Consider the following 27,396-nt stretch of genomic DNA (forward strand, 5'->3'; position numbering starts at 1 on the left):
ACTTTTCTACACGAAAAGATCATCGTTGATGACTTTTCTACACGAAAAGATCATCGTTGATGACTTTTCTACACGAAAAGATCATCGTTGATGACTTTTCTACACGAAAAGATCATCGTTGATGACTTTTCTACACGAAAAGATCATCGTTGATGACTTTTCTACACGAAAAGATCATCGTTGATGACTTTTCTACACGAAAAGATCATCGTTGATGACTTTTCTACACGAAAAGATCATCGTTGATGACTTTTCTACACGAAAAGATCATCGTTGATGACTTTTCTACACGAAAAGATCATCGTTGATGACTTTTCTACACGAAAAGATCATCGTTGATGACTTTTCTACACGAAAAGATCATCGTTGATGACTTTTCTACACGAAAAGATCATCGTTGATGACTTTTCTACACGAAAAGATCATCGTTGATGACTTTTCTACACGAAAAGATCATCGTTGATGACTTTTCTACACGAAAAGATCATCGTTGATGACTTTTCTATACGAAAAGATCATCGTTGATGACTTTTCTATACGAAAAGATCATCGTTGATGACTTTTCTATACGAAAAGATCATCGTTGATGACTTTTCTATACGAAAAGATCATCGTTGATGACTTTTCTATACGAAAAGATCATCGTTGATGACTTTTCTATACGAAAAGATCATCGTTGATGACTTTTCTATACGAAAAGATCATCGTTGATGACTTTTCTATACGAAAAGATCATCGTTGATGACTTTTCTATACGAAAAGATCATCGTTGATGACTTTTCTATACGAAAAGATCATCGTTGATGACTTTTCTATACGAAAAGATCATCGTTGATGACTTTTCTATACGAAAAGATCATCGTTGATGACTTTTCTATACGAAAAGATCATCGTTGATGACTTTTCTATACGAAAAGATCATCGTTGATGACTTTTCTATACGAAAAGATCATCGTTGATGACTTTTCTATACGAAAAGATCATCGTTGATGACTTTTCTATACGAAAAGATCATCGTTGATGACTTTTCTATACGAAAAGATCATCGTTGATGACTTTTCTGTATGAAAAAATTATCGTTGATGACTTTTCTATGCGAAAAGATCATCGTTGATGACTTTTCTATGCGAAAAGATCATAGTTAACCACATTCGGCATACCATAATTAATTTTCTTTTCTTTCTGGTATCACCATATTCTCATTCGTGTCTACTTATAAAATAGAGAAAATTGCTGACAAGTAATGTGTTATATATCTTTTTTTATTTTATGTATATATTTCTTTTCAAACCCATTTTTTATGTTTATACACAATTCTAGTAATATAAGTGTGTCATTTGTTTAATTACATTCGTTTCTTAAGTTTATTATTATTTTTTTTTTTTGGTTTTTGTTAATTGGTAGACGAACATCATTTTAACAAAACACTCTTTTGTAATTTCGTTACTTGTCCTTCTTTGTTTTTGTTAATAAATATGTTGGTATAGTTTTGAAGATTTCCTCTGGGGGGGAACTTTTTGATATATATTTTTTTGTTATAAGGTAGTAAGATAATTTCTCCGGTTTCGCATTCTCATCTGAATATAGAAACGATCATCTTTCATAAATACATACGACTACATTACTACATTGTACATGATGTTGATTTGTTTAGCTGAAGAAACCAACCGAAATATGGAATCCAATTTCAATTCGAAAATGAGGGGAGTGGGTCTTTTGTTTTTGCAAAAACTAACTAAGTAAATTTTTGACTACTTCGCGTGAATGTTTTTGTTTTTAATTTTGTAACTAAAGTTTAAAAAATAAATTTTTGTTGCATACTTTTTGTTGTTTGTATTCTTTATTTTTTTTTTGTTTTTTGGTTCAATTTTCTTAGTAGAAACTATTGCCTTGGAACGGTTAAGATTAATGTAGTAGTTTAACTAATAAGCTATTTAAAAAAACAAAAGTCTAGAACTTATTCTTTGTGTAGGTAATAAATACAAAATATTGTTTAAAAACAAAAAAAGAAAAACAAAATGATTACTAACAACCAAAACGTACATCTAAAAAATGTAAAATTTACAAAATAAAAAATAAGAGTATCACAAGTAATAAAAGCGCAGAAAGTATTAGAATGGCCATCCATTGCCGTTTATCTGTAATATAAATAAAAAAATATAACATTTAGTAGAAAATTTAATTGAAATTTTATTTTCAAACATTACAATTCTTATAGAAGAATTTTGATTTTCTCAGCTAATGTAAATAAGAGCGGAAAGAAAGCATTTTTCACATTGAATCACAAAAAGCTATTCGAGACGTAGGTTGCTGAAGAAGTCATTGGCAATATAACCAAAACGCAAGATGCTTCCCTCCACTTCTGGGAAAGTTGGAAGGAGTTGGACAGACAAATAAACGTAAATCTAGTCAAACCACATACACTGGAAGCTCCAAAAAGAAATCTTTAGATACGACAAGTCATAACTATTACAAAGTAGGCACGAAGAAAACTAATCGTTGAGAAAGGAAAAAAGCCTGCATCTTGTGGCAAGTAAGCCACAAGATTGCAGGGAGAATTCCCCTTTGCTGAGCACCTGTTTGGAATGCGGAGATTGCACAGCACGACGACTGTTTTGTACGCCCTGGTCAAAATCGGGTCAGGTCTTGCTATAGCACAGTCTTTATAGCTCTTGACTTCTCGAACGCTTCCGATACTGTCTTTCAAGCCCCCCATTTTTAGAACACCGCCAACACTTCCCTCATGCAAGGCCAAAACAGGTTGGATCACAAATTATCTGTGTGGTCGCCTATTGACGACGCGTATAGTGAAGCAGGGAGGTCCCAAAGGCGTGGTGATACCTCCAGCATTGTTTTTTACCTGCCTTTTCTCAATTGCACACCTTGTGAAGGCAGAACTACATGGTGTCTAGGCAGTATTTGCTTGGCAGCTACTGCAAAGACCACTTTAAGGATAGACCATTTTGAGGATATACATCCACCGCCCGACCCATAAGGTTGGGTCCACACAGTCTGGAGCGACAGATTTATTGCTACAAGAGAGAACCTCTAGATCAGGAGGCGTTTCGGGCATGCTTAGATAAAATTCACGCAGATACGGTAGAAGAAGCAGTAAAAAGCTACCGAATGAACGCTGGAACTTTGGAACACTTTCTATGGCTTTCCCCGGCTATCGCGAGAGAAAATGCTAATTGTCGTATAAAATTTTGACAAAACCTGATTATTGATTATCATAGAAAACTTTACAAAAATTCTTAAGAATTTTTTTAATAATGTAAAAAAATTTATGTTAGTTTGTTCTTTGTTAAGTCATGACAACAATTGCTTTTTATAACATTACCACAATTGTTTGTCATAGCATATCCACAATTGTGTTATGCGCTTGGTCATATTTGTAGCACATATGTATATATGGTTCTCAGGGATATAAAAGAATTTCTTACCATTATTCATATGTAAAACTTTGGCCATTTTCTTCATAGTCGAGTCCAATTTGGAATCTGTGGTTTCGAATTCATTGCCAAAATCATCCAACATCCTAGTGTAGAGAAGGAGAAAGGAGTTAAGCAAATAAAAATCAGATAGTGAAAAACTCTAAGCACAACTTACACCGCCTGTTCGTCTAATTCGACGCCAATCTGACGCGATACAGTCTTCAAAGTTCCTATAGAATCACTTATCATATCCAATTGCTCATCCTGGCCTTGCATCATCCGCTGCTGCACTGATACTGTTTCGCCCACAAATCTATGCGAGGGACTATCCAATGAATTACAATGACCCGGACTATCTATTGTATTCTCCAATTTGGAGTATTTAGCTCCACTATGACGTACTGCAGCCATGGTGCCGGCTAATGTGCTTGCAACACTACCACCACCGCCACTACTAACAACTCCGTTAAGTAATGAATGTGATGACGGGCAATCGACTTGATGCTGCAGATAGCTGTGATTCAGATTCGTTGAATTTCGATCGTTTTCCAGATTATGTTCGTGCTGCTGCTGTTGGTGTTGGTGTTGCTGCAGTTGCTGTTGATTGTGTTCGTCGAGTAGAGGTTGATGTGCTGTAATATCCCTGTCCCGAGAGCGATTCAGGCTCATCTTCTCTTTCATCTGTTTGACCTCATCGCGAGTGTTGTCGATGAAATGTCGGCGACTGGAGAGTTCTCTATTATCGATGCGAAATTTACTAGGATTTTTTTCAACTATGCGTATAAAGTCAAAGAAAACGTCTAGAGTTAAGGTGGAAATCATTTTATATTGGGCAAAAATGAAGAATAAATATTAGGGTGTGAGTTTCCATACAACTTAGAAATATAAGAATCTATTTTAAGACATACGTATCAGGTATAAGGCAGCCCAAACTGGAAGGAGTTTAGACACCCTGAGAGAAATGCAAACAAATTATCTCGGCATAGGATGGCTGTGAGCCCCAGACGGATTGGAACTCCGAGGTCAGATTTGTATGGTTTCATTGTCATCAGTAGAAGCTCAGCTGAGAATTACAGGGCGCATCCACAGGCGGCTAATAGTGGGATGCTTCGAATAGGGAGTGGATACATAGTCGATTGCCAGTGGGAATATCTTAATATACCAGAGAGTCATGGACTACTACAAAAAAGCCCTATATATTTGGAAATGGTAAGTTCAGTGTATTATCTCTTTTCAGAGATAATGGAGTGGCGGATGTATTGGAAATGTACAAAGCTGATATTAACGCCTTACAGGAAACGCATTGGATTGGGAGATGCGTCGCCGTAATAAGTTCAGATTTACTTCGATTCATGAGAAACTAGCCTCAATTCTTTTATGTCAGTCTTATCTGTGTCCATGCCTTTACCGAAGACAAGGACGAAGATACCATTAAAATCGTTCTGGCAGACTTTAATGTTAGGACAGGAAAGGACAGGAACGAAGAATATCTTTGGTCCCAGGTCGGAAAATTTAGCCAAGATAATGTCCGATAATGGATTGAGGCTAAAAGAATTCCCCACATATCATCTTCGTAAAATTTACAAGGCTACATGGTTGCCTCGGTCAAGAAATGAGAAACCAAATTGAGCACGTTCTAATAGATGGAAGGCATTCATCCAACATATTATGGTAATTTGTTGGAGCAAAGATTACAACCCGTCCAAGCGTAGCGAGAAAAACACGATCCCATACTATACGGAAGCTGAACGTCGAAAAGCTGCAAACGCAATAGATGGTAACGTCATACTCCAATCGACTGAGCAAACTTATTGATAAAAACACTCCAATGATATGCTACTGAAGCCATCCTGAAAAAAAAACAAAGTCAGGTGAAGGAGAGAAAAAGAAAATAACTTATACTTCACAGAAAGACGGGAAAAATGGAAAGATGAAGTGTGAGCGAATCGAAATACCAAAGAATCAAACATCAGAACCGATGGCTTTGGTACAGGCACATCCTCCTGCAGAGAAAAATAAGGAAATTTTGCAACATGTTCTGTGTTTAGGACATGGAAAGGACATTTGTCTCAGTCGCTAGTATCCGATAGTGGAGGCGACGTGGATGATGTTATATAAAGTATAACGCCTAGTCAAAATGAGGTCCAAGCAGTGAACCGACTGAAAAAACAAGACAGCAGTAGTCGATGAGTTGTCAGCTCAACTATTAATGGCCGGGGCGGCACGATAATAAGGCGTATGAAGAATACATAACGGAAGATTGGAACCTCAGTACCCTATGTCCCGTACACAAGAAAGGCAAACATGATACTCTCGAGTATACTGCGTGACAGATTTGAACCTGAAGTCAAAGAGATTATTGGGTCCTATCAATGCGGCTTTAGACATGGTAAATCCAGACTAGACCAGCTATTCACCGAGAAGGACAAATCAACACCTTCCATCTCTTTGTTGACTACAAAGCAGCTCTCGACAGCACCAAACGTTGAAAGCTATTTCAAGTAATGTCTGATTTTGGTAACTGCAAAATTAATAAGACTCTGCAGGATGACACTTGCTGATACACGTTCCTCAGTAAGAAGAGGAAAGAATCTCTCCGAACTATTTAATACCAAACGAGTTTTCAGACAGGGAGACAGCTTATCGTTTGATCTCATTAATATCCTGTTGGAGAAGATTATACGAGATGCAGATGTGAATTGATATGGCACACTTCTCAATAACCAACACATGTTACTCGCCTATGGCGACGACATCGATATCATAGGTTGGTCACCGGAAGTACTAACTGCAACCTATGAAAGAATCGAAAGAGTATGAGTGAAAATGGGGCTGAAGTAAATGAAGATAAGACGAAATGGATGGTTTAAACTTCTTGTTAGCGCTTTGTACAACCGATCAGATAAAGAAAATGGAAAATGGCACCGCCTAAACCGAAACGACTGACACCAGTTTTGAAATAAAGCGAAGAATTATACTGGCAAAGAGATGATATTTTGAATTAAGTAAGCTGTTTAGAAACAAGCCCAGACAAAGAATACACTATACAAGGTATTGCTACTACCCGTGTTGTTACATGGTTCTGAGGCATGGGTACTTGTGAAAGCAAACGAGGAGGTGCTTGGAATGTTTGAGAGAGATTCTTAGTAGATTTGTGCGATCTGATTTAGAGCCTAAACTGGCTTTGAAAATGCATTTCTGCAAACAAATTTAAAAAAGTAACTCGCAAAAGTTTAACAATTTTTAACTTTGACGACCAAAAACACTACTTCACATGTAGTAACGCAAAATGGCGTTCTATTTCAAGCGTTACATTTTTTAACTTTTCTGCGTTGCGTTTGTGGAATTTGTGAAAAGAGCTGCAAGCTCAAAAAGCTCATTCTGTTTTGGCCTTAAGGGAGTCCGAACGACGAGCCCCAAACGTCACCACTTATTAGAAAAGTTTTACATGGCTGCAGACCTTACAAATGTCGCCAAAACAAGAGCCATAACCGCCGCCGAAACGTTTTAATGTTCTCGACCGAAAATTCTTACCTCTGCGACAAGGTGGCCTCTATCATCTTTTGAACATAATTATCATTAATATCGTACTGATTTTAAACCGATATATGTATAATGAGTCCTAATTTAACTTTGAGTTTTAATTCAAATAAATATTAAAGAACTCAAATGTTAAAGGAAAGAATAATTAATTCATTCAAAACTTCGAATTTTGGTATTATTTCCAACTTCAAATTGAAAGTTTGAGATAAGCCTCTAAATTATAAATTCCTTTAGAAATACCATCGTCCATTTTAGATTAGATTATCTTAGATTATCCCTTAAAGAAAACAAAAATTAAAAAATTATCTAAGAACTAAATTCCAAGTGACAAGAAACTTGTAAGACAATAAATGAGGTCACACATTCCATTCCACTTTTGCGATTGTAGGGCGAGCTTCACTCGTATAATTAAAAAAAAAAAAAAAAAACAAAACACCATCACATAATTTCCGCTTAAAATTAGCACTATACGAATCTTCAAATCAAAACAAAGACATAATAATAGGGGTGGGGGGAGGTATGGGGGGAAACGAAAGTACGATGCAAATATACTGTCAAACTATGGTAACTATATTGCATTTGAGGATATGTGCTTGCCACGTCCGGCACTTGTCAAAATTGATTTTTCACACAATTTTCCAGTTGCCAAAAATTTAATGCCAATGGCATCATTCTTATTTATGCCCCCCGAACGTATATACATATATGTATGGAGTTTTGTCCAGTCAGCCAACTAACCAACCCATCTCCACTTTGCTATTCCACACTATACAGGATCGAGTGATTTATAACGTTTCTTTTCTGTGTGTGTGTGTGCGTGTGTATTTTTTGAAAAGGATATTGATTGTATCTTCCAAGTCCTCTAAATCCCATTCAATGCTACGCAGTGAATTCCTTAACTCATTTGTGGTCCATTCAGCTTCGGCACTGTTGCAATTTTCACCCAATTCACGCCAACGTAGATATAGACCACGGGTCTTATTCAAAGCTTTAAAAACTTCGCTATAATAAATCAAACAGAAAAAATTGGGTGAAGGAAATTGCGGAGAAAGAAATCCAACAGAAAAGGATATTTTTCATTACAAAATTTTAGAGTTAGATTAATTAAAAATAAAACAAACAATACACACTCTTTAACCACGAAGAAAGGGTCTTCCAACGACATGACCAGCTTTTAAACCTTTTCGTATGAAATTCGTTGAATTTTTTGCAAATTTCTTAACGTTTGGATGATTTTGAAATTCTTGCCAAATTTTCTTTTCTTCATGGATGATTTTCCTTTTACTGTTATTTTGTTTTCACTTTTCACACTTTTGGATGTTCTTTGGTTGCCTTAGTGGTTGGTTAGTGGAGTAACGGTTACCAAATGTCTGTCAAAATTTCCGACGTGGTTATTGTTGTTGCTTTGTGCTTGTCGTCTCTTCATTTGCGAGAAACAACCCTTCTCTCTTCTACTTTGAACTCAGCAAAATATTCATTCTCCCCCACATTTATCTAGGAAGTCATTGGTCGTTGGTGTTTTGAAGCGAGCAGCAGTGAGTTTTAGGTGACACAGGGCAAGAAGGGAGTGGTGGGGCACACGAGTTTGTACGATTATGTTTTCTTCACTTGGGGGGTTGCAATTTTTGTGCTCGGAAAATTTTGTTAATTCATTACAATTTCCTTAGTTTTCACTTGGTTTTTATTAAGTTTTTTTCGGTATTTTTTAACCATAATTATTTTGTATGTATTTTGTACTTTTAATCTAAAAGACAAAAGCCGATAACAATTTGCATAACAATATTTATGTCTTTAAACATATTTAATTTCCACAACATATTTAATTTCCACTTTTTCATTTGTGCTCATCACTCGTCCCGTTGTTCTCGTAAACTAAAAATACCGTTGTATGTTAGCTTTGAGTTGAGCACATACCGTCAAAATAACTTTATGTATTTCCGTTGTAAAAATAGAATGAAAGAGAGGACAAACAAACATGACAACAGTGGGGGTATTCAATTTCAAAGTGCACATTAAAATTGTTGACTGTTAAAAAACAGCCCATTTCTAGAACAGAAGCAAACACGCCATTGGGTAAGAAAATTGAATTCCAAAACATTACATATGAGCATATGACATCCAGAGCATATGACAAATAGTTGCCAATGCCATAACCAAAATTAAATATGCATATGATGAAAGAAATTTATGTTGCTATCAGACAAGGATCACAGAATGCATTAAGTTCCCCTGGCCTACATGGCATCATGGAATTTGAAATTGTAAGTAAAGTTAGAAGATCGACGACTGGGCATTTTCTCTCAGCAGCACGTACCTGTGAGAGGGAGGAATTTCATTGAAGAGATTATTGATGCATTCTCTAAAGCCATTCATATCGGTTTCTTTATAAATAATCTCCGGCGTTTATAGGCTATGAAGACTGGGGTCGGTCAATAAACGTAATTATGCCGCAGTCTGATCTCAATAAGTGGATGGATTGGCAGTATACATCATTTAGCAAACTAGGCAGCGTAGTAAAAATGTTTTAATCTCCCAAAATTTTGGTGGGACATCCTCATTCACTGTGCAAAATTTGGAACCATAAAACTTCCAATATCATGCTGGTCATTACTGAAGAGAAAATGTCATAAATCGCCTTAAACATTAAAATTCCTTAGTAACAAGCGATTGCGGTAGATTATAGTTAGGTTACATTGAAAAGATGTTACGGATCCAAACTCGCCCCATATCACTATTACATTTGATTAGATGTATGACCTCTAATCAAAAGAAACTTTTTCAAGAACTCCCTGATACCCACATATTCTCCAATTGTTTTCCATCCTATGTCCTTAAGTCGGTTCAGGCAAAGTATAAACAACACCTATCAGTCGGTACATGTTAGTCGCCAAAGCCGGGCAATTATATAGGAAATAATATACGCTATAACGCTTCGTAATTTATCTTATATACCATTCACACGCTATCACTTGCCGTACATATTCTGCATTAAAGCGCTGTGTTCCTATGTGTCCAGTAGCGATAGCGAAAGTCATACTGATCTTCTTCTTGCTACCCTTCAGTATTCGTCTTTTGTCATGATCCGGAATCCATAACCTATGACACTATACACTATGTAGCTCCAATGTTGACTCGCCTGTTGAGCGAACCGCAGTGGAATAATATTCAGACATGATAACATGCTGCTCTTCAAACTGATACAAGCTATCTTCTTAATTATCACGTGGACCACTAAATACTTCTCGTAGGAATACACAATTGCTTACATGTTCCAAGTATCTACTATGCTGTTTTCCTAGCGGCCATTCAAATGACCATATTGGGGATAAATACAATCAGAGTGACGTAGCTCAATTACGTACCGGCAAATGCAGCCGCCTCAAGGATTGATGCCGACGTGCGAGATGTATGTCCCGATCGTAACCAGGGACCACGCAATAGACGTCACCTGTTTAACTGCCTAGCCAGACCCACTTGACTCAGATCCAGATCCCTGGATCTGAGTCGAGTGTTCCTGGATCTTGACACTCAACAGAATCAAGCAGGCGAAAGATAGAACACAACAAACTGCTACAACGTCACGCAGAACTTATATAATCTGTCGAAATAGCATTGAAGAAAAACAGTTGCCTGTTCAGTGTCGCCCAAAGCACCTGATGAAGTTGACATCCCTAAGCACACCATAGTAGATGCATCAAATAAAGGATAAACGCAGCACAATGTTGCCACAACAGCAACAATATTTGTATCCATATAATGTACTAAATTCCACTTGGACAAATTCATAAAGTGACTCAGATATTAGTTTGTTGTTGTTGTAGGTGGCGATCCTCGTCAAGCTCCTGTAGGTGAACAAGCTCGTTCTGGTCCAAAGGAGTGATCGCCACGAGAACAGGGTGGCCATTGGTTATTTAAAGGCGCCAAAAACTCGCCTTGTCATATCGAGCATCGTAGGTTCTCAATATTTGTGGAAGAGTCGGTGTCACCCGACCTCTCTCTGAGACTCTCCACTCGATACCGCTGATTATCCGCGACTGCAGTTACAGCTACTCCCAATGGAGCATTCCACTATTCGCAACCTTTGGATGCGCCCGGTAGCTAGCAGCTAAGCTTCTCGTGACAGCAATGAACACCACACAGGTCGGACCACAATGTACCAGCTTGTGTGGTGCTCACAGCTATTCCGTGCCGGGATAGTTGTAAGATATTATATTCGCTGTAAGTATACAGATTGATTGATTCTAGGATTATTCGAATCGAACACCGTCTCCAGATTCCGCAATATGGCCGCTTTAGTAAGAGCGGATTATAATCATTCTGCAGTCAGATAAGTAAGTTTTTCAGGGCGAGCCCATACGTTGTCGGATCGCGTCCCTAAACTTCCAGACACTCCTCCTGACATGTTTCGGAGAAGGTTCCAGCTCAGTGAGTTAAAAATTCCGGTGATTCTCCTGGTGGCCGCTTAAGAGATACAGTTTAGAGAAAAGCTTATTATGATCTCCAAAGTTATCAACAATGTTTCTTTGTCCTTACCCCAAGAGCTGCCAGCCAAAGATTTGAGGACTTAGTTTGTTTCTTGCCTTTTGTTAGGTACTATTGGCTAGTGCCAAAAAAGCACCTCGTAAGACTTAAAAAAAAATCCGCCATTCAATCTCTGAATTAAAACTTATACATATATCTAAAGTCAAAAACAACAATTTGATCAAGATTTTTGTCCAATGGCTGGTACTATATTCACTTTTCGCCGATTACTCTTCTAGATAATAGATTTTAAAGCGAAAAAACTTGCTGATTTCATTCAGTAGGACATACACTCAATAATTATGGTAAAATTTTAATAAAATTGTTATTTTCGTAATGTTTCAAAAAAGAAATATCGGAAAAACGGTGAAAACGAACATGGTACCAGCTATAATACGATATTGGGTATAATAAAATTATGATTTTCATTCTATTTCGGCCCTATCGCGAGTACCCCTATGTTTTAAGAATTCAGTGACATGAGTGTGTTTTTAAATTGTTTTAGCACACCTTTCTCCAGCAAAGCAAAAACAAACTACCCTCCGAAAATACTTCTCATTTTTTCTATTAGCAAGAGAGCAGTAGTCACTTTTAATGCAATTGTTTCACGGGAAATAGTTTTATGTTGCTGTTTTTACTTCCCAAAAAAATACTATTTCTGAAATGGACATGGAAGTCGCTATCTACGTTAAACAAAATGTACTTACTTCAATGGAAAATGCTCTAGAAACACAAAAAATGTGAATGATCTTTGTCAACAACAATTATGTTACTATATTTTATTATTTGTTTGAAATTGTTTTTTATGCCAAAGAGGGTGACTTATGTTTGCTTATGTTAAAAAAAGTAAACATTTATTTTTCGCAGTCCCATTTACCAAACCAAAACAGCTGATTGTAAATGTTGCCAGATTGGCTATTAAGATAATTCCCAAATTCAGGGTAGGGATGCTTACTAAGCGGCATGGCTAAAACCCCGTTTACACTGAACTTTAAATTTAAGGATCTCGTCAGCTGATTTTATGATTTACAGGTAGTGGCAGTGGAAAACAACAAAATATTGAGTGCACTTTATGACAAAACCAGTGATACGCGAAACTCTGATCCTGTGTATGTTACTAGTTCGCGCCATTTTTCGTTGCTTGTGTGTGTGTTATAGTTCTTAACTATAATACACACTCGCAACCAAAACTTCTTGACAAATTATGCACTTCGCGAGACAGTTCTATTAAGGACATACATATGTCAAATAAACCTACTTTCGAACAACCTGCAGAAATCTGCCTCTCCCCTTATTCGCCCTGAAGTTGCTATGATCACCCAGAACTCTTATCAGCAGTCCGAAGTCATGTTTACCTCACCCAAAGATAAGAGCCATCCCGTTTCGGGAAAAATTCGTCCATAAGGACTTTGCCACACTGCAACCCATAGCACAACCAACGTCTCATTCGCACGTTTATCGTAGAATGCGTAACCTTACCAAGAAGCTTGAATAGGGCAGGTCTCATTGAATTCGTAGCACGATCAGCTATTATTAGCGATTCAATCCAGGTCGGTTCGTTAGACGCCTTATCGTAGAAAGCTTCTACTATACCAAGCTAGCACATGGGAAGGTTTTTTTTTTTTGATTCCGTAGCATGTTCTGCTTTCATTTTCGATTCACTCCTGACCAGCTTGTCGGCCGCCCTGTTCTAAACAGAGCTAAACAGTCTTCCTCACGTTCGGAATAAGTTCCTTGTATCTTCTAACCATTTCAAGCTCATGTGGCCCGTCGCCAGAGTCTGCAACTCAATGTGATTGTCCACGAATAAACGTTACAGTCCGATTAGGCCGTCGCTCCGCATCGACATCGTCTCCTGTTACTTCAGGTACGCGCAGATCTCCACCCGTTCAGAGTAAGAGAAATCGGACCTATAAAGAAATATGTATTATATATTTCTTACGAATGTCTTCTTTACCAATCACTTGCCGTGATAAAAAAATATCGGAGCAATTAACACCTTGTTTAAAACGAATTTTATAAGTCAATGCCATTTTAATCGCTCAAATTTTAGGTCTATATTTTTTCTGTGTATTTTAAACGAACATTTTGATGTGTTGCAAACGGTATGACAAATATACCCTCGTCCTTCGGTGGTGGGTATAAAAATCTGATCTTCATGAACAAATTTATAGAATTTATTTGAATTTAAAGATTTTACCTAATGTGACTCATACTAAAGGCCGGCATTCTTAATTCGTTTGATAACAAATCGGCTAAAAACAAAATTGCAAAAAAAAACGTTTATCTACTTCAGGGCATTCACAATCGGTACTTGAAGAGAAAAGAAAAAAAACAGGACTATTTTCTCAAAGTCTAGTTTTCCCTTCAACATGTATGAACTATGGGATGATTTCGTATAAGGTCAGTATGTTCGTTTTTCACAGTTTAAAGCGCATATTTTTCGCGATTTCTTTTTTGAAACACTACAAAAATCTCAATAATAACCTACCACCTTTATTAAAATTGTTTTATAAGTTATGGTGGCTACCTACTGTAAAAAATCAATAAGGTCTTTTACTTCAAAATCTATTATTACGAAAAAAATTCGCGAAAATCGAACATAGTACCAGCCTTAAGCCGTCATTTGTCATAAATTGTGTTGTAAAATAGATAAATAAAATTGTTCGACATTACAATAGTTGGTATTTTTGTGATGATATGTATGAATGATACTTTGAAAAATGGCCCTAGTCAATGTTTTCCTTTGATTAGAATGAAATGGTAACTGAAGTGGGGCAAAACAATGGTATGTTCTGCTATTTATTCTAAGGTCTAATCAATAATAGCTCGATAAATGAGCGTTATCAATTCCAAAACAAACAATGGTAACATTTTCAGAAATAAGACAGAGAAAAGAGAGAGAAAACTCCATTTCCACAGCTATTATATGCGCTGTGCTGAGCAACTAATTTCTAGTTTGAATTTTAAAAGCGTAACGGTAACAACGATCTAGTTGTGACAATCCTCATCAATTTCAATATTAATATTTTTAATTCAAAAATGCTCGAAAGTGATGCTGTGCGTAATTTGCAATTCGACAGTGAGATACGTGTGGCCCAACAAAATCGCACTGAACCCCGAGGTGAAAATAGTAAAAAATTATTTTCGTTTAGAGCATATCCATGCTAAACAGTCTTTGTCGAAACCATGAAAGTTATAGGTCACATAGTCGTATCTTATCGCAAAAATGTTTTGTTATTGTTAATAAAAAGATTTGCGCTTATGCCAGTGGGCTTTTCGAAACCCATACACAATGACACATCAAAAAACAATAAAAAAGTGAGAAGTTCGGCCGTGACGATCTTTAGATACCCACCACCATGGATATATGCATCATCCTATTTTATTAGAACTTTACTACCACATACATATTTATATTCAAATATGAGCTGGTCTGGATCATATTTGATTCAGGTACCGAAAACTCTTATACAAGCCACAGTTTCAGCATAAATCCACTTTGTATGGGATTAAGACCTTAAATTGGAAGATGGGCTTAAGACCCCAAATAGGTGTAACGGTCTAAATGGCAGCTATATCTAAATATAGTCCGATCAGAACTACATTTGGTTCGAATGACGAAAGTTTTAACCCAACTAACTGTTTCAAATTCCAGTGAAATCGGATTATAAATGCGCCTTTTATAGGCTTTAAACCCTATGTCGACATATAGCTCTATATGGCAGCTATATCCTAATATGGTCCGATTTCGCCCTTTCAAGAAATCGACCTGCGTGTAGAAAATATACGGATCTGTGACAAATTTCAGCTGCATATCTCAATTTTTGATGGCTGGACGCGATTACAATAGATGAATAGCCAGACACACGGACATCGATAAATCGTCTTAGTATTTTAGAAGATCAAAAAATATATACTTTGTATGGTAGGAAATGGGTATTTCGATATGTTGCAAACGGAATGACTAAACGAATATACCCCCTATCCTATGGTGGTAATTAATTTTTTTCTGTACTACAATTGGCCATGACAAACATTTGTTCCACTAGCCGAACACAGAATAGATTTTAAAGCGCCTCAGTCCTCAGTACTCTTTGCTCTTTTTCTAATTTCTGACACCTAGTTCAAATATGTCTTTGTCCACTTGATCTTTTCATCGGAGTTTTGATCTTTCCGTTTTGCGTATACCACAGTGTTTACCTTTAGATATCTTCAAGTTATTTGATAGGGTTTGGCACTATACACTTTTATCAAACCTATTCGCTTTTGGTATGGCTTCATTTGGTTTATATCGAGCTTTCTTGGAGATCGCACTATACGAGTTGTTATAGACGGGGTTTCATCCAATGAGCATAAATTGACTACAGATGTACCACATGACTGTCCTTTCCTCCTCCCTTTTTATACCCTCCACCATAGGATGTAGGGGTATACCAATTTCGTCATTCTGTTTGTAATACCTCGAAATATGCGTCTAAGACCCCATAAAGTATATATATTTTCTTGATCGGCATGACATTTTAAGTCGATCTACCCATGTCCGTCCGTCTGTCGAAAGCACGCTAACTTTCGAACGAGTAAAGCTAGCCGCTTGAAATTTTGCACGAATACTTCTTATTAGTGTAGGTCGGTTGGGATTGTAAATGGGCCATATCTGATCATGTTTTGATATAGCTGCCATATAAACCGATCTTGGATCTTGACTTCTTGAGTCACTAGGGGGCGCAATTCTCACCCGATTTGACTGAAATTTAGCATGAGGTGTTTTGTTATGACTTCCAATATATGTGCTAAGTATGGTTTAATTCGGTCCATAACCTGATATAGTTGCCATATAAACCGATCTTGAATCTTGACTTCTTGAGCCACTAGAGAACACAATTATTATCTGATTTGGGTGAAATTTGTACAACATGACCTTCAACATACATGTCAAATATGGTCTGAATCGGTCTATAGCCTAATAGAGCTGCCCTATAAAACGATCTCCCTATTTTACTTTTTGAGCCCCTAAAGGGCGCAATTCTTATTCGATTTGACTGAAATTTTACACAATGACTTCCACTATGGTCTCCAACAATCATTTCATTATGGTCCGAATCTGACCATAACTTGATATAGCTCCAATTGCATAGCAATTATTGGTTTGCCCAAGAGTCACAGCTTGTGACTCTGTAATTGCATTCTTTCTTCTGTCAGTTATCAGCTGTTACTTTTAGCTTGCTTTAGAAAAAAAGTGTAAAAAAAGTATATTTGATTAAAGTTCATTCTAAGTTTTATTAAAAATGCATTTACTTTCTTTTAAAAAATCCGCAATTACTTTTTGCGCAACCCAATATTTTCTTTTATCCTTTCCTTTACTTTGTTTGCCTAAAAAGAGACACCGGGAAAATAATTTGACAAATGCGATCCATGGTGGAGGGTATATAAGATTCGGCCCGGCCGAACTTAGCACGCTTCTACTTGTTTTCATTGACGATCTTATGAGTCAGACTTCGAATTCGATTTACTCCTTTACGTATGACAGCAATCTGTGTCATTCATTTGCTTTCGACCATAGGCAGAGTCTTCAAGAGATTGAGGACAAGTAGCTTTCTTAAGCGTTGCAAGAATTATTTCACATCCTCTGATCTTCTGAATATTTATACAACCTATATCAGGCCATGGATAGAATATAACTTCCATGTATGGGTAAGAGCTCCAAAGTTCTGCATGGAGAGCGATGGTGTTGAGCGGCAATGGTAGGATATCGCAGTGTATTGTTTCTCTTGAACATCGTCGGAATATGGGCAGCACGAAAAAAAAAGTAAAAGCATGTTAATTCTAGGCTGTGACGAATCTCCACAACGGATAGCACTTGTCAAGTTCTTTTCACGGTTTCTCTTTATATATCGAAACTATAAAAACGGTACTTCCACCTCTCATCACTAAATTTCACAAATGACTGGCGACCACACAAATAATTCGTGACCCAGCGTTTCAGGCCTGGCTGGAGGGACGTGTTGGCGATAACCTCAAATAGTTTGGCATGGCTGACCGTGTCGAACGCCTTCGATAGGTATCACATGGCCTGGCCTGATTGAAGCTACGGCAAATGTGTGCGATGATGACATGCAAAACAGTTGTTGTGCTATGCAGTCTTTGATATCTATGCGGATGTCCTCGTGAGGAATAGTGCCTCAAGTGTCTTGGCTACAGCTGAGAGAAGGTATATCAGTCTGTACGACTTCCCCAAACTCGAATCCTTTCCTGGCTTCAGCAGCGGCATTACTCTGCCCATCTTCCAGACATCGGGAACTATAAGAGTGTTCAAAGATAGGTTGAGGACAGTTGTAAGGTAGTCAACTCCAGGTAGATCCAGATTCTTCAGCATCAGTGTAGATATTCCGTCGGGGCCCAACGCCTTGGGTGATTTGTCGCCACGAATGACATTCGTAACTTCGCCCACGGTAAATTGTGATGGCTGTCCATCGGCTCGGAGACCACGAATACGACGAATTGCTCATCTCCTTGCCCTGTCACTCTCGGGATGCACAATAAGTTGACGCTTGAGCAACCTAGAGCACCTCTTCGGTTTAGTCACAGTTACGTCGCCAAAAGTGACTGTCATCCCCACAGCTTGCCTAAACCGGTACCTTAGTTTCATTGCTCCAAGTGTCCAGCCACAAATTCCGCTTATGTTCGTTGACTACCTTGTTTATTTCCAGATTCAGTTCGCTGATTCTGGGGTTCCGTACAACGAATCCCATTACGCATGTCTGCGAATACTACAGCGAGTACTACTGCCTGCGTCGGGAAATTGGGCCACACTTGAGGTATTCCACTGGGTGGTATAAATCGAGCGGCTGCTGCGTTAATCGGAATATCCTCTCGGCAACTATCACATTCGAGGGGGGTGTGGGATCACTGAAGCGGCAATTGGTATACTCTCTGAAGCCGATCCAGTTTTCTGATTGATAAACTCCCGGCCCTCCGAGGTTATGAAGTCGGGTTGTCGGTCGATGGTGACAATTATAAAGAGATGGTCTGATCCCAAAGAAATTACGGCTTGCCAGGTTACGTCACTCAGTAGATGCAATGAAAATGTCTGCCGAGCTGCAGCATCTCCTCGTAATCCATGTGAAGGCATCCTCATTCACCGAGCAAAACGTGGAGCATTCAATCTGCTCTGCCAAAGCTATGCCCCGCTGGTCGTTACCTAGGGGAGAATGCCATGAAATGTGATGCGCATTAAAGCTTCCTAGAACAAGACGATTGTGGCCAGACAGTAGCCCACTTATATCGAGCTTATACGGTTGGCCGTTAACTGGGTCACAACTACCAACCGGCGGCATGTACACGTTCTATAGCTTTTTCTCGGCAGTAGCGGACTTGACTGCTGTTCCCATGCACTCCATGTTGGAGTCGCTAGCGCCAGGCGCAGGCGAGATAGGTCTATACTGCACGGAATGGTGTATACCAAAAGCCAATCCCCCACCTCCATTCCTTCAGTGATCCTTACGTAACACATTGTATCAGTGACAACTGTGCAAGCTGCAGGTGTTGGTCAGCTTTGTCTCCTGGATCGCCGCAACCAATATGTTCTTCCGACTCATAAAATCTACTATCTCGTCGATCTTGCCTCTCAGACCTTTGCAATTCAACTGCAAAAAAGATACACTTCCCGGCACTGGTTGAGTATATTGTCGCACAGGAGAAGTCGAAGGGGTCAAATAGTCCGACGATGAGGACTCCAAAGTCGACGGCGATTGTTACCCACTGTTATCTTGTTCGTACAGCGCTTTGCAACATATTCAGTGTGACTATACTCCCGTAGTCGGACAGAGGTTAGCTGAACGCCAGGGTTCGAATCTTGGCGAGACCATCAAAAAAATTTTAAACGATGCTTTTCTCCCCCTATTGATGGCAACATTTGTGAGGTACTATGCCATGTAAAAACTTCTCTCCAAAGAGGTGTCGCACTGCGCCGTTCGGACTTGGCTATAAAAAGAAAGCCCCTTATCATTGAGCTTAAACATGAATCGGATTGGTGAAATCTTCAAGTGCAAAAAAAAAAAATACTCCCGTAGTGAAGTAAGGCCAGAGCAAGATCGGATGCACCTACTCCGTGCACCGGTTACCACCTTCCCGGGACCGACCGATGATGGAGGCGGTTCCAGCAAACCGACAAGAGCCAGGGTCCAGGGTTCTTTTCAATCCCTGCACGGGCCAGAAGCGTGCTGAGAAAATACTGCGGGATGTGCCTCTCCCATGACGAACAACGATGAACACTTACAATGAGGCGGCAGCGCTTGCCGATGCCGATTCCATCGGGTCAATCCGGTGCGTACAACCGTCTGCCGTGGGATTGAGTTCTCCTTGGTCTGTGGTATCACAATGAGCTTAAAATTGTCTAAGTGGGTCTGCCACTCTTACCTTACCTTAAAACTTCTCCCCAAAGAGATGTTGCACTGCGGAACGTCGTTCGGACTCGGCTATGAAAAGGAGGTCCTTTATCATTGAGCTTAAAGCTTGAATCTGACAGCACTCACTGATATGTGAGAAGTTTGCTTCTGTTCCTTAATTTGACAAATTTACAAATTAGTTGGGGATAGCAAATGGACCATGTCAGTTCAGATTTGAATATGCTGCCGTATACAGTGGTCCTTGAATTGGAGTTCTTGAGTCCCCAGAAGCCACAATTGTTATCCGATTTGAGCGAAATTTTGCGCCTAGGGATTTATTTTGATTTCCAACATACATGGTATGTATTGTCCTGATAAAACACCCTTATAAACCGATCTCCCGATTAGTTTTCTACGGCCCTAGAGGCTTAAATTTTTGCCTGATTTGGGCAAGATTTGTTCGTAAAGTACAAGATGACCTTAAACTAAGTTCATTTGTGGAAATTTTAGCAGAATCTATGGAAGTGGTTTCCCTAGATTCGGTCCTAAGTTAGCAAGTTTTTACTTGTTAACATTCCTATAAAACTTTATTTTGTGCTGTGTATTCAAAATTTTGTCTCTTATGTTGAAATTATTCCCCCTTTTCTTTTCTAGTGTTCGATGGCCCTCAAAGCATAACATCACAACCCAGATGTAAGTATTTTTTTTTTAATTTGAAATTTTTTCCAAAATTTTAAAAAAATATAATTTCCAGTTTCCCAACGCATACCATTACCGGTGGCCACTGTGGAACAAAATGCCAGAGGTGTGCAATCAACATTTATTCCATTGTCGGGCTTTGATTTCTTAAAGGATATACCCTCAATTTATATTGAACAAACATTTGAATTGAATGAATGTAAGTCGATCCAGTATGATCCAACTTTTGTCAAATTTTAATTATTTATTATATATTCTCTATATCTATAGCCCTAACCGCTGTTTCGTCGGAAAATCGATTTGTGGTACGCTCTGTTATGGGTGATGCTATATACGCTGCTTCCGAATATTCAACTGATAGAAATCGCATGATCTGGGGTTCAGCGAGACCCTTTCAAATGCATTTGTTGGACAAGACCCATCAGGAGGCATTGCTGTTTCAAAAGAAACTAGCCTTCGGCTTTATGTGTTGCCAACCCAAAAGTCTTGAAGTCTGGGTGCCACCGGGAAATATACTAGGTCGCATAGTACAATCGCCTACGTTGTTTTCACCTGAATTTTATATCGAAGATGGGGCGTCGGGTAATCCAATTTTTTGCATTGAAGGCCCAAAAAACACAGGATTCTGTTGTTTTTGTTTACCCAAGGAAACATATTTTAAAATACATTCTGGTGGAGAGTTGAGAGCTTCCATTGATCGTAAATGGATGAATGGCAAGGCACAGTATACAACGAATATATATTTTAGTGATCCTAAATTAACGGCCAAAGATCGAGCTTTGATATTGGGAGCAGCATTTTTGTTGGTAAGTTGGATGTATTTGTTATGGAAATTAAAATTTGACACTTACGCCTGTCAAGATGTGCCCTTGCATTGAGAAAGGCCTCAGGACAACAAGCGTTGTATAATAGCAGCCATGACACAAGGCACATGGTAATGACAAGTTGGAAGCCAACTGGGATTATCAGTGAAGGGGTCATATCAAATAGTGCTCCAGTATTCCCATGTATTCCATAGTGATACCGAAATCCATACTGACGTCCTAATTCCACTCGCTAACTGCCATGTCTCAATCCAATCGAAAAATACCAGTAAAAATCTGCCGTTTGAGAACAGATTTCGAAAATGGATTTCTGTATCAATACGGAACACTAAGACTATTGGCGCGCTTGGGCAGAATAGGTGAGGCTGGTGGCAGCCACAGGGTATGTGAGAAAGATGATAGGTTGGAACATTTACTTACTCAATGGCCGCTAACGGGGGGAAGAGGCCGAGTAAGCGAGTAAAATAGTTTGAAATCTTCCAATTTTATATTGTTGTTGTTGTAGCCACATGAGCAAGCTCGTTCCGGTCCGATCGCCGAGTGGACATAATGGCCATTGGTTATTTGAAGGCGCCAATAATTCGCCTTGTCATATCGACCATCATAGGCACTCAGTATTTATGCAAGAGCCGGTGCCGCCCGCTCTCTCACTGAGACTCTGCGTTCGATACCGCTGATTGTCTGCGACTGCAATTGCAGCTACTCCGTATGAAGCATTCCACTATCCGCAACCTGAGGTTGAGCCCGGTAGCTCGCAGCTAAGCTTCTGGTGATAACAATGAACAGATCTGGGCTCAAAGTTCCAGCGTATATGGTGCTCATAGTTATCCCGTGCTGGGTTCATTTTAATAAACTATGTATGTTACATTGTACACAAATTAACAGGCACAGCCAGACGGACATAGCTTAATTGAATCCGAGTTGTTGTTGTTGTTGTTTTAGATGCACGTTGCAAGTATATTGATTCTTCTTCTGTCTTCCTAGTCCACTCTTCTCTCTGAGATAACCTTGACCCAGAAATGATTCTTAGATCCAGCTCTAAAAATGTGGCTGCTTCAACCGGATCGATCTTTAGTGCAATCATTTAACCGGATCGGTCTATAGCCAGATTCGTTGGTTTCGCCAGGCATCTAATGGGTGATTGGTGTTATAGGGTGTAGTGCCACATTCAGGGCAGATATTTGTGATAGTACCGTCTAATACGAGTTCAGCCTGTTACACCATCCGGTTCTCAGTTGGGAACTTCTCTGTTCTGGTCCTCCTGGGCAGGTCTTTCTCGTCATCAGCAATGGGTGGTGGGCGTCCACCAAGCACTATACTCGGTCGGTTTGATAAGGTCGCACTAGTTACTGCATCTCAATAGATATCCTGTACTGTGAGCGGGAATGTTGCTGATATTCTTCTTCTTTTTCTCTGCTAGGGGCGCACGAAGTCAGTGCCAGCCCTGTGATTCGGAAGTTTGGCAGCTTTTATCGATGTCAGCCCAGGAGAAACTGTTTCGATATAAAGTTCGCAGTGGTCCTTGACCCTTAAGATCGTAGTCTCCTCGCGTAGAGTCGGTGCCGCATTCTGACAATTTTGTAGGTTTCACCAGTATGTTTCGCACCCCCGCGGTTCATACCGGGGACTTACATTTTATTACCGGTCACCCGATTGCTTTATATCTCGTCAACAGGTTTTTTTGTGTTTTTGTCGCAGGCACAATTTCATGTGGAGCAACCTCGTTCTGATCCAAAGGATCGATCGCCATGGGAACAGGGTGGCATTTGGTTATTTAAAGGCGCCAAAAACTCACCTTGTCATATCCAGCATCGTAAGCACTCAGTATTTGTGCAAGAACCTGTACCGTCCGATCACTCACTGCCATTCTCCGCTCCATAACGCTGATTGTCCGCCACTGCCGTTGCAGTTACGCCGGATGGAGCATTCCACTATCCGCAACCTATGGACGCGCCCGATAGCTCGCAGCTAATCTTCTAGTGAAAGCAATGAACACCACACAGTTCGGAGCTGTGCGGTGCTCACAGCTATCCCGGGCCGGGATCGCCGTGTCTGCGCATAACGTTTTTCTGCTATCTTATTCCGGAGGTCGTTACAGTTGAATTGCTTGCGTTAATTTAATGCCATTCTGGGCGGGCACGTTGACATGTGGTGTTAAATTACGGCGTTGTGTTAGGACTAATGTTGCCGTTTTTAGTAGGTTCCAAAATTGGTAGGTTTTTATCCTCTTCGTAGGTTGGTAGGTTTTCCCACCATACATAAATATCATACCACCAATACGTAAATACCAAGTTGATTACAGAAAAAATCGCCGGGAATAACTCAAAACTAATTCATTTCATTCCGTTTCTGTGTATTCGTTAGGAGTGCATAATAAAACCATGGATGCTACTGTTACAAGGCTTCTCACTGCTTCAAATTTCAGAAAAAGGGCATAAGTTTTGATATTGACTATAATTGGTATGAGTTTTAAGGGATCTCTTCCAAATTTCGTAAATCTGGGTAGGAGGCCACCGTAGCGCAGAGGTTAGCATGTCCGCCTATGACGCTGAACACCTGGGTTCGAATTCTGGCGAGACCATCAGAAAAAATGTTCAGCGGTGGTTGTCCCCTCCTAATGCTGGCAACATATGTGAGGTACTTTGCCATGTAAAACTTCTTTCCAAAGAGGTGTCGCACTGCGGCACGCCGTTCGGACTCGGCTATAAAAAGGAGGCCCCTTATCATTGAGCTTAAACTTGAATCGGACTGCACTCATTGATATGTGAGAAGTTTGCCCCTGTTCCTTAGTGGAATGTTCATGGGCAAAATTTGCATTTATTTTTGCAATTTGGGTAGGAAATGTGGGTTTTGTGCTTTCAATGCCTTCAGACGGAAAACATGCATATTTGGCAGTTGCATACAAATATGGCCAAATCTGGTCCATTCAACTCAGTGTAACGACGAAAATGGGTAGTAAAAGCGCCTTTCTGGGCTCAAACACTTAAATTGGGAGATCGCTTTATCCAAACTTGGCACGGTTGTTAATTGAAATTGGGTCAGAAATACGACTTTATAAACTGAAGATTTCTCATCGGGAGATCAGTATAAAGGATTTTATATCAAGATATAGGTCACTTTTATACCCACCACCACCATATATATCTCCATCCTACTAATCTAGTCATTCCGTTTGTAACACCTCGAAATATTCATCTAAGACCCCATAAAGTATATAGATTCTTGTTCGTCTTGATCATCTCGATGTTCAGAGACGATCTAGCTATGCCTCTCCGTCCGTCTATCGAAATCATGATAGCGGTCGAACGCTTAAAGCTAGACGCTTGTACAGATATTGTAAAGATACTTGTACAGATACTTAATATTGATGTAGGTCGTTGGGGATTGCAAATGGGCCATATTGGTATAGATTTAGATATAGCTCCCATATAAACCGATCTCCCAATTTGACTTCTTAAGTCCTTACAAGCCGCAATTTTTGTCCAATTTGCCTGAAATGTTACATGTGGTGTTCTGTTACGACTTCCAACAACTGTGCCAAGTATCGGTCTCTAACCTGATATAGCTCCCATATAAACCGATCTTCCGATTTGACTTCTTGAGCCCTTAAAAACCTTGTCCGATTTGGCGAAAATTAAGCATGTAGTGTTTCGTTATGACTTCCAACAACTGTGCCTAGTAGGGTCCAAATCGGTCTTAAACCTGATACAGCTACCATATAAACTGATCTCCCGATTGATTCCTTGAGCCTTTACAAGCCGCAATTTATGTCCGATTTGGCTAAACTTTTGCAAATAGCGTTCTGTAACAACTTTCAACAACTGTGCCAAGTACGGTCCGAATCGGTCTATAACCTGATATAGCTCCCATATAAAGCGATCTCCCGATTTGACTTATGGAGCCCTTACAGGACGCGTTTTTTATCCGATTTGGCGGAAATTTTGCGTATAGTGTTCTGTTATGATTCAACAACTGTGCCAATTACGGTCCAAATCGGTCTATAACCAGTTATAGCTCCCATATTTTAGGAGAATCCATGGTGGTGGGTTCCCAAGATTCGGTTCGGCCAAACTTAGCACGCTGTAACTTGTTTAACTTAAGGCAGTAGAGTGATTTCAACAAAAAGACGGATGTGTTTGTCTAGATCCTTTATGAATATCGACGATCTAGTACTTTGCAGAGTTGAAAATGTATATAATGTGCTCAAAATGAAATGTCAAAGTGGCCAACTGTTTGGCAGTGGCTAAAAATACACGCTATATCACATTTTTGGTTTGTACAACATTTGGTAGGTTTTGAAGTGGCAACACTGGTTAGGATCTGTGGTGGCGAGGCATTGGGCAATGATTGTTGTGTTATCAGAGGTGGTGAGTGTGTTGTTGTTGAGGAGTTATTGGTTGCCCAAAAAGTAATTGCGGATTTTTCATATAGTCGGCGTTGACAAATTTTTTCACAGCTTGTAACTGTAATTGCATTCTTTCTTCTGTCAGTTATCAGCTGTTACTTTTAGCTTGCTTTAGAAAAAAAACGTGTAAAAAAAGTATATTTGATTAAAGTTTATTCTAAGTTTTATTAAAAATGCATTTACTTTCTTTTAAAAAATCCGCAATTACTTTTTGGGCAACCCAATATAAGAAGATAGCTTATATTTTGTTTCTACAATATTTCGTTCTACAAAATTGAACAGTGACTTATATTTATTAGACCACTCAATGTCCGTGCCGAATTTGAGTGCATAAGTTATCCAATATTCACGGGATTGTGACGATATGGGGGTTTACATATATACCCGAAGTGGTGGGTATCCAAAGTTCGGCCCAACCGAACTCAATGCCTTTTTACTTGTTTTATTAAAACTCAGAACGTCCAGTAAAAAATCCCAGTGAACTTGGTTTTGTGTTTTCGCCCCATCTCTGTACCATAAACCTAAGCTCTAACACTATCTTTTATTTTCCAGGAATACATGTATTTTCAGACAAGGTTTTGAACAAAACGCAAGTGAGAGCGAGAGAGAGAGAGAGTGACCACATGGCGTTGTTTAGTCGTTTTGAACAAATTGAACCCCCTTTAAAGACTTTTGCCGCACAAAACTCAAAGACCAAACGCATAAATGAAAATTTTTATTTTCAAAAAAAAGTTTTTTATTTTATTTTTTGTTTGTTATTTCAAACATTTTCGTGTTTTGTTTATGATTTTTTTTTCACTTTGTTTCATATGCACTATATAATATAATTCTTCACAATACACAGACAATTACAAATAATGTAATTTTTTACAATTTTTTTTATATATATAAGATATATATATTTTTTAAAAAATATATATATATGTAAAGATGTGTGTATATAACTAATGATGTTATGAAATACGTTTAAAGTTTAAATTTTATATGATAATAAATTTTAGTTTTTTTTTTGTTTTTGCTTAAATCTTATAGTAATTTTATATACATAAATATATTTATATGTAACATTGTTTTCTTTTTATTTTGTGTTTTGTTTTTAATTTGTATATGCATGTATATATATATAGATATATTTTTTTAATATTTAATATGTTTTAAGTTCGTTTAAAGTTTTAAACTTACAACTCTATAGTTTCTATGACAGCTTTTTCATATTCTTATGTAATTGTGGAACTACTTTACAAATCTTTTTTTTTTTTCTTGTTGAACGTTTATGACTTAATATAAAAAATTGTTTAAGAATAACTATGAATTTTGTTTTTTTTTCTTAAGGTTTTTGTTTTTTTTTAAGTTTGTACAACATTTATATTTGTTTTTAATAATTACAAATCTTAATAGTTAATTATATAGAATTTTTAACTGAAAACTAAAACAAATATTAATATTTTTTGAAAAAAAAACCCTAATTTTTATTTTTAAAAAATTATTATATATGAGTCTCGTGGTCTCGTTGGTTTTTTGTTTATGTTTTGATTTTCTTTTCTATTTCAATAAAACTAAGTAAAAACAAAATAAGAATTCAA

General features: G+C 38.4%; 2 protein-coding genes across 4 annotated transcripts; one reads left to right on the forward strand and one right to left on the reverse strand.

Moving 5' to 3' along the window:
• Positions 1-1,241: 1,241 nt before the first annotated feature.
• On the reverse strand, positions 1,242-12,309 carry LOC106080981 (syntaxin-10). Of its 3 annotated transcripts, XM_013242633.2 has the most exons (5): positions 8,108-8,706; positions 7,819-7,979; positions 3,610-4,213; positions 3,444-3,538; positions 1,242-2,138 (listed from the first exon to the last, which is right to left on the reverse strand). In XM_013242633.2, the coding sequence occupies exons 1-5, from the start codon at positions 8,140-8,142 to the stop codon at positions 2,062-2,064; spliced, it is 972 nt and encodes a 323-aa protein (XP_013098087.2). In that variant the 5' UTR covers positions 8,143-8,706; the 3' UTR covers positions 1,242-2,061. The 3 variants fall into 3 exon arrangements, with proteins under 3 accessions (XP_013098087.2, XP_059225229.1, XP_059225230.1); XM_059369246.1 differs by lacking the exons at positions 7,819-7,979; positions 8,108-8,706 and adding an exon at positions 12,206-12,309 and having other exon boundaries at positions 3,610-4,207; XM_059369247.1 differs by lacking the exons at positions 7,819-7,979; positions 8,108-8,706 and adding an exon at positions 12,206-12,309 and having other exon boundaries at positions 3,610-4,234.
• Positions 12,310-14,460: 2,151 nt separating this feature from the next.
• LOC106080982 (phospholipid scramblase 3) lies at positions 14,461-26,892 on the forward strand. The gene is made up of 5 exons (XM_013242635.2): positions 14,461-14,622; positions 20,540-20,578; positions 20,640-20,783; positions 20,855-21,390; positions 26,366-26,892. Exons 1-5 carry the CDS (start codon positions 14,541-14,543, stop codon positions 26,393-26,395), a joined length of 831 nt encoding a protein of 276 aa, XP_013098089.2. The 5' UTR covers positions 14,461-14,540; the 3' UTR covers positions 26,396-26,892.
• Positions 26,893-27,396: the final 504 nt, after the last annotated feature.

This window comes from Stomoxys calcitrans, chromosome 5 (assembly GCF_963082655.1).
Source record: "Stomoxys calcitrans chromosome 5, idStoCalc2.1, whole genome shotgun sequence".
Lineage (NCBI taxonomy): Eukaryota > Metazoa > Arthropoda > Insecta > Diptera > Muscidae > Stomoxys > Stomoxys calcitrans.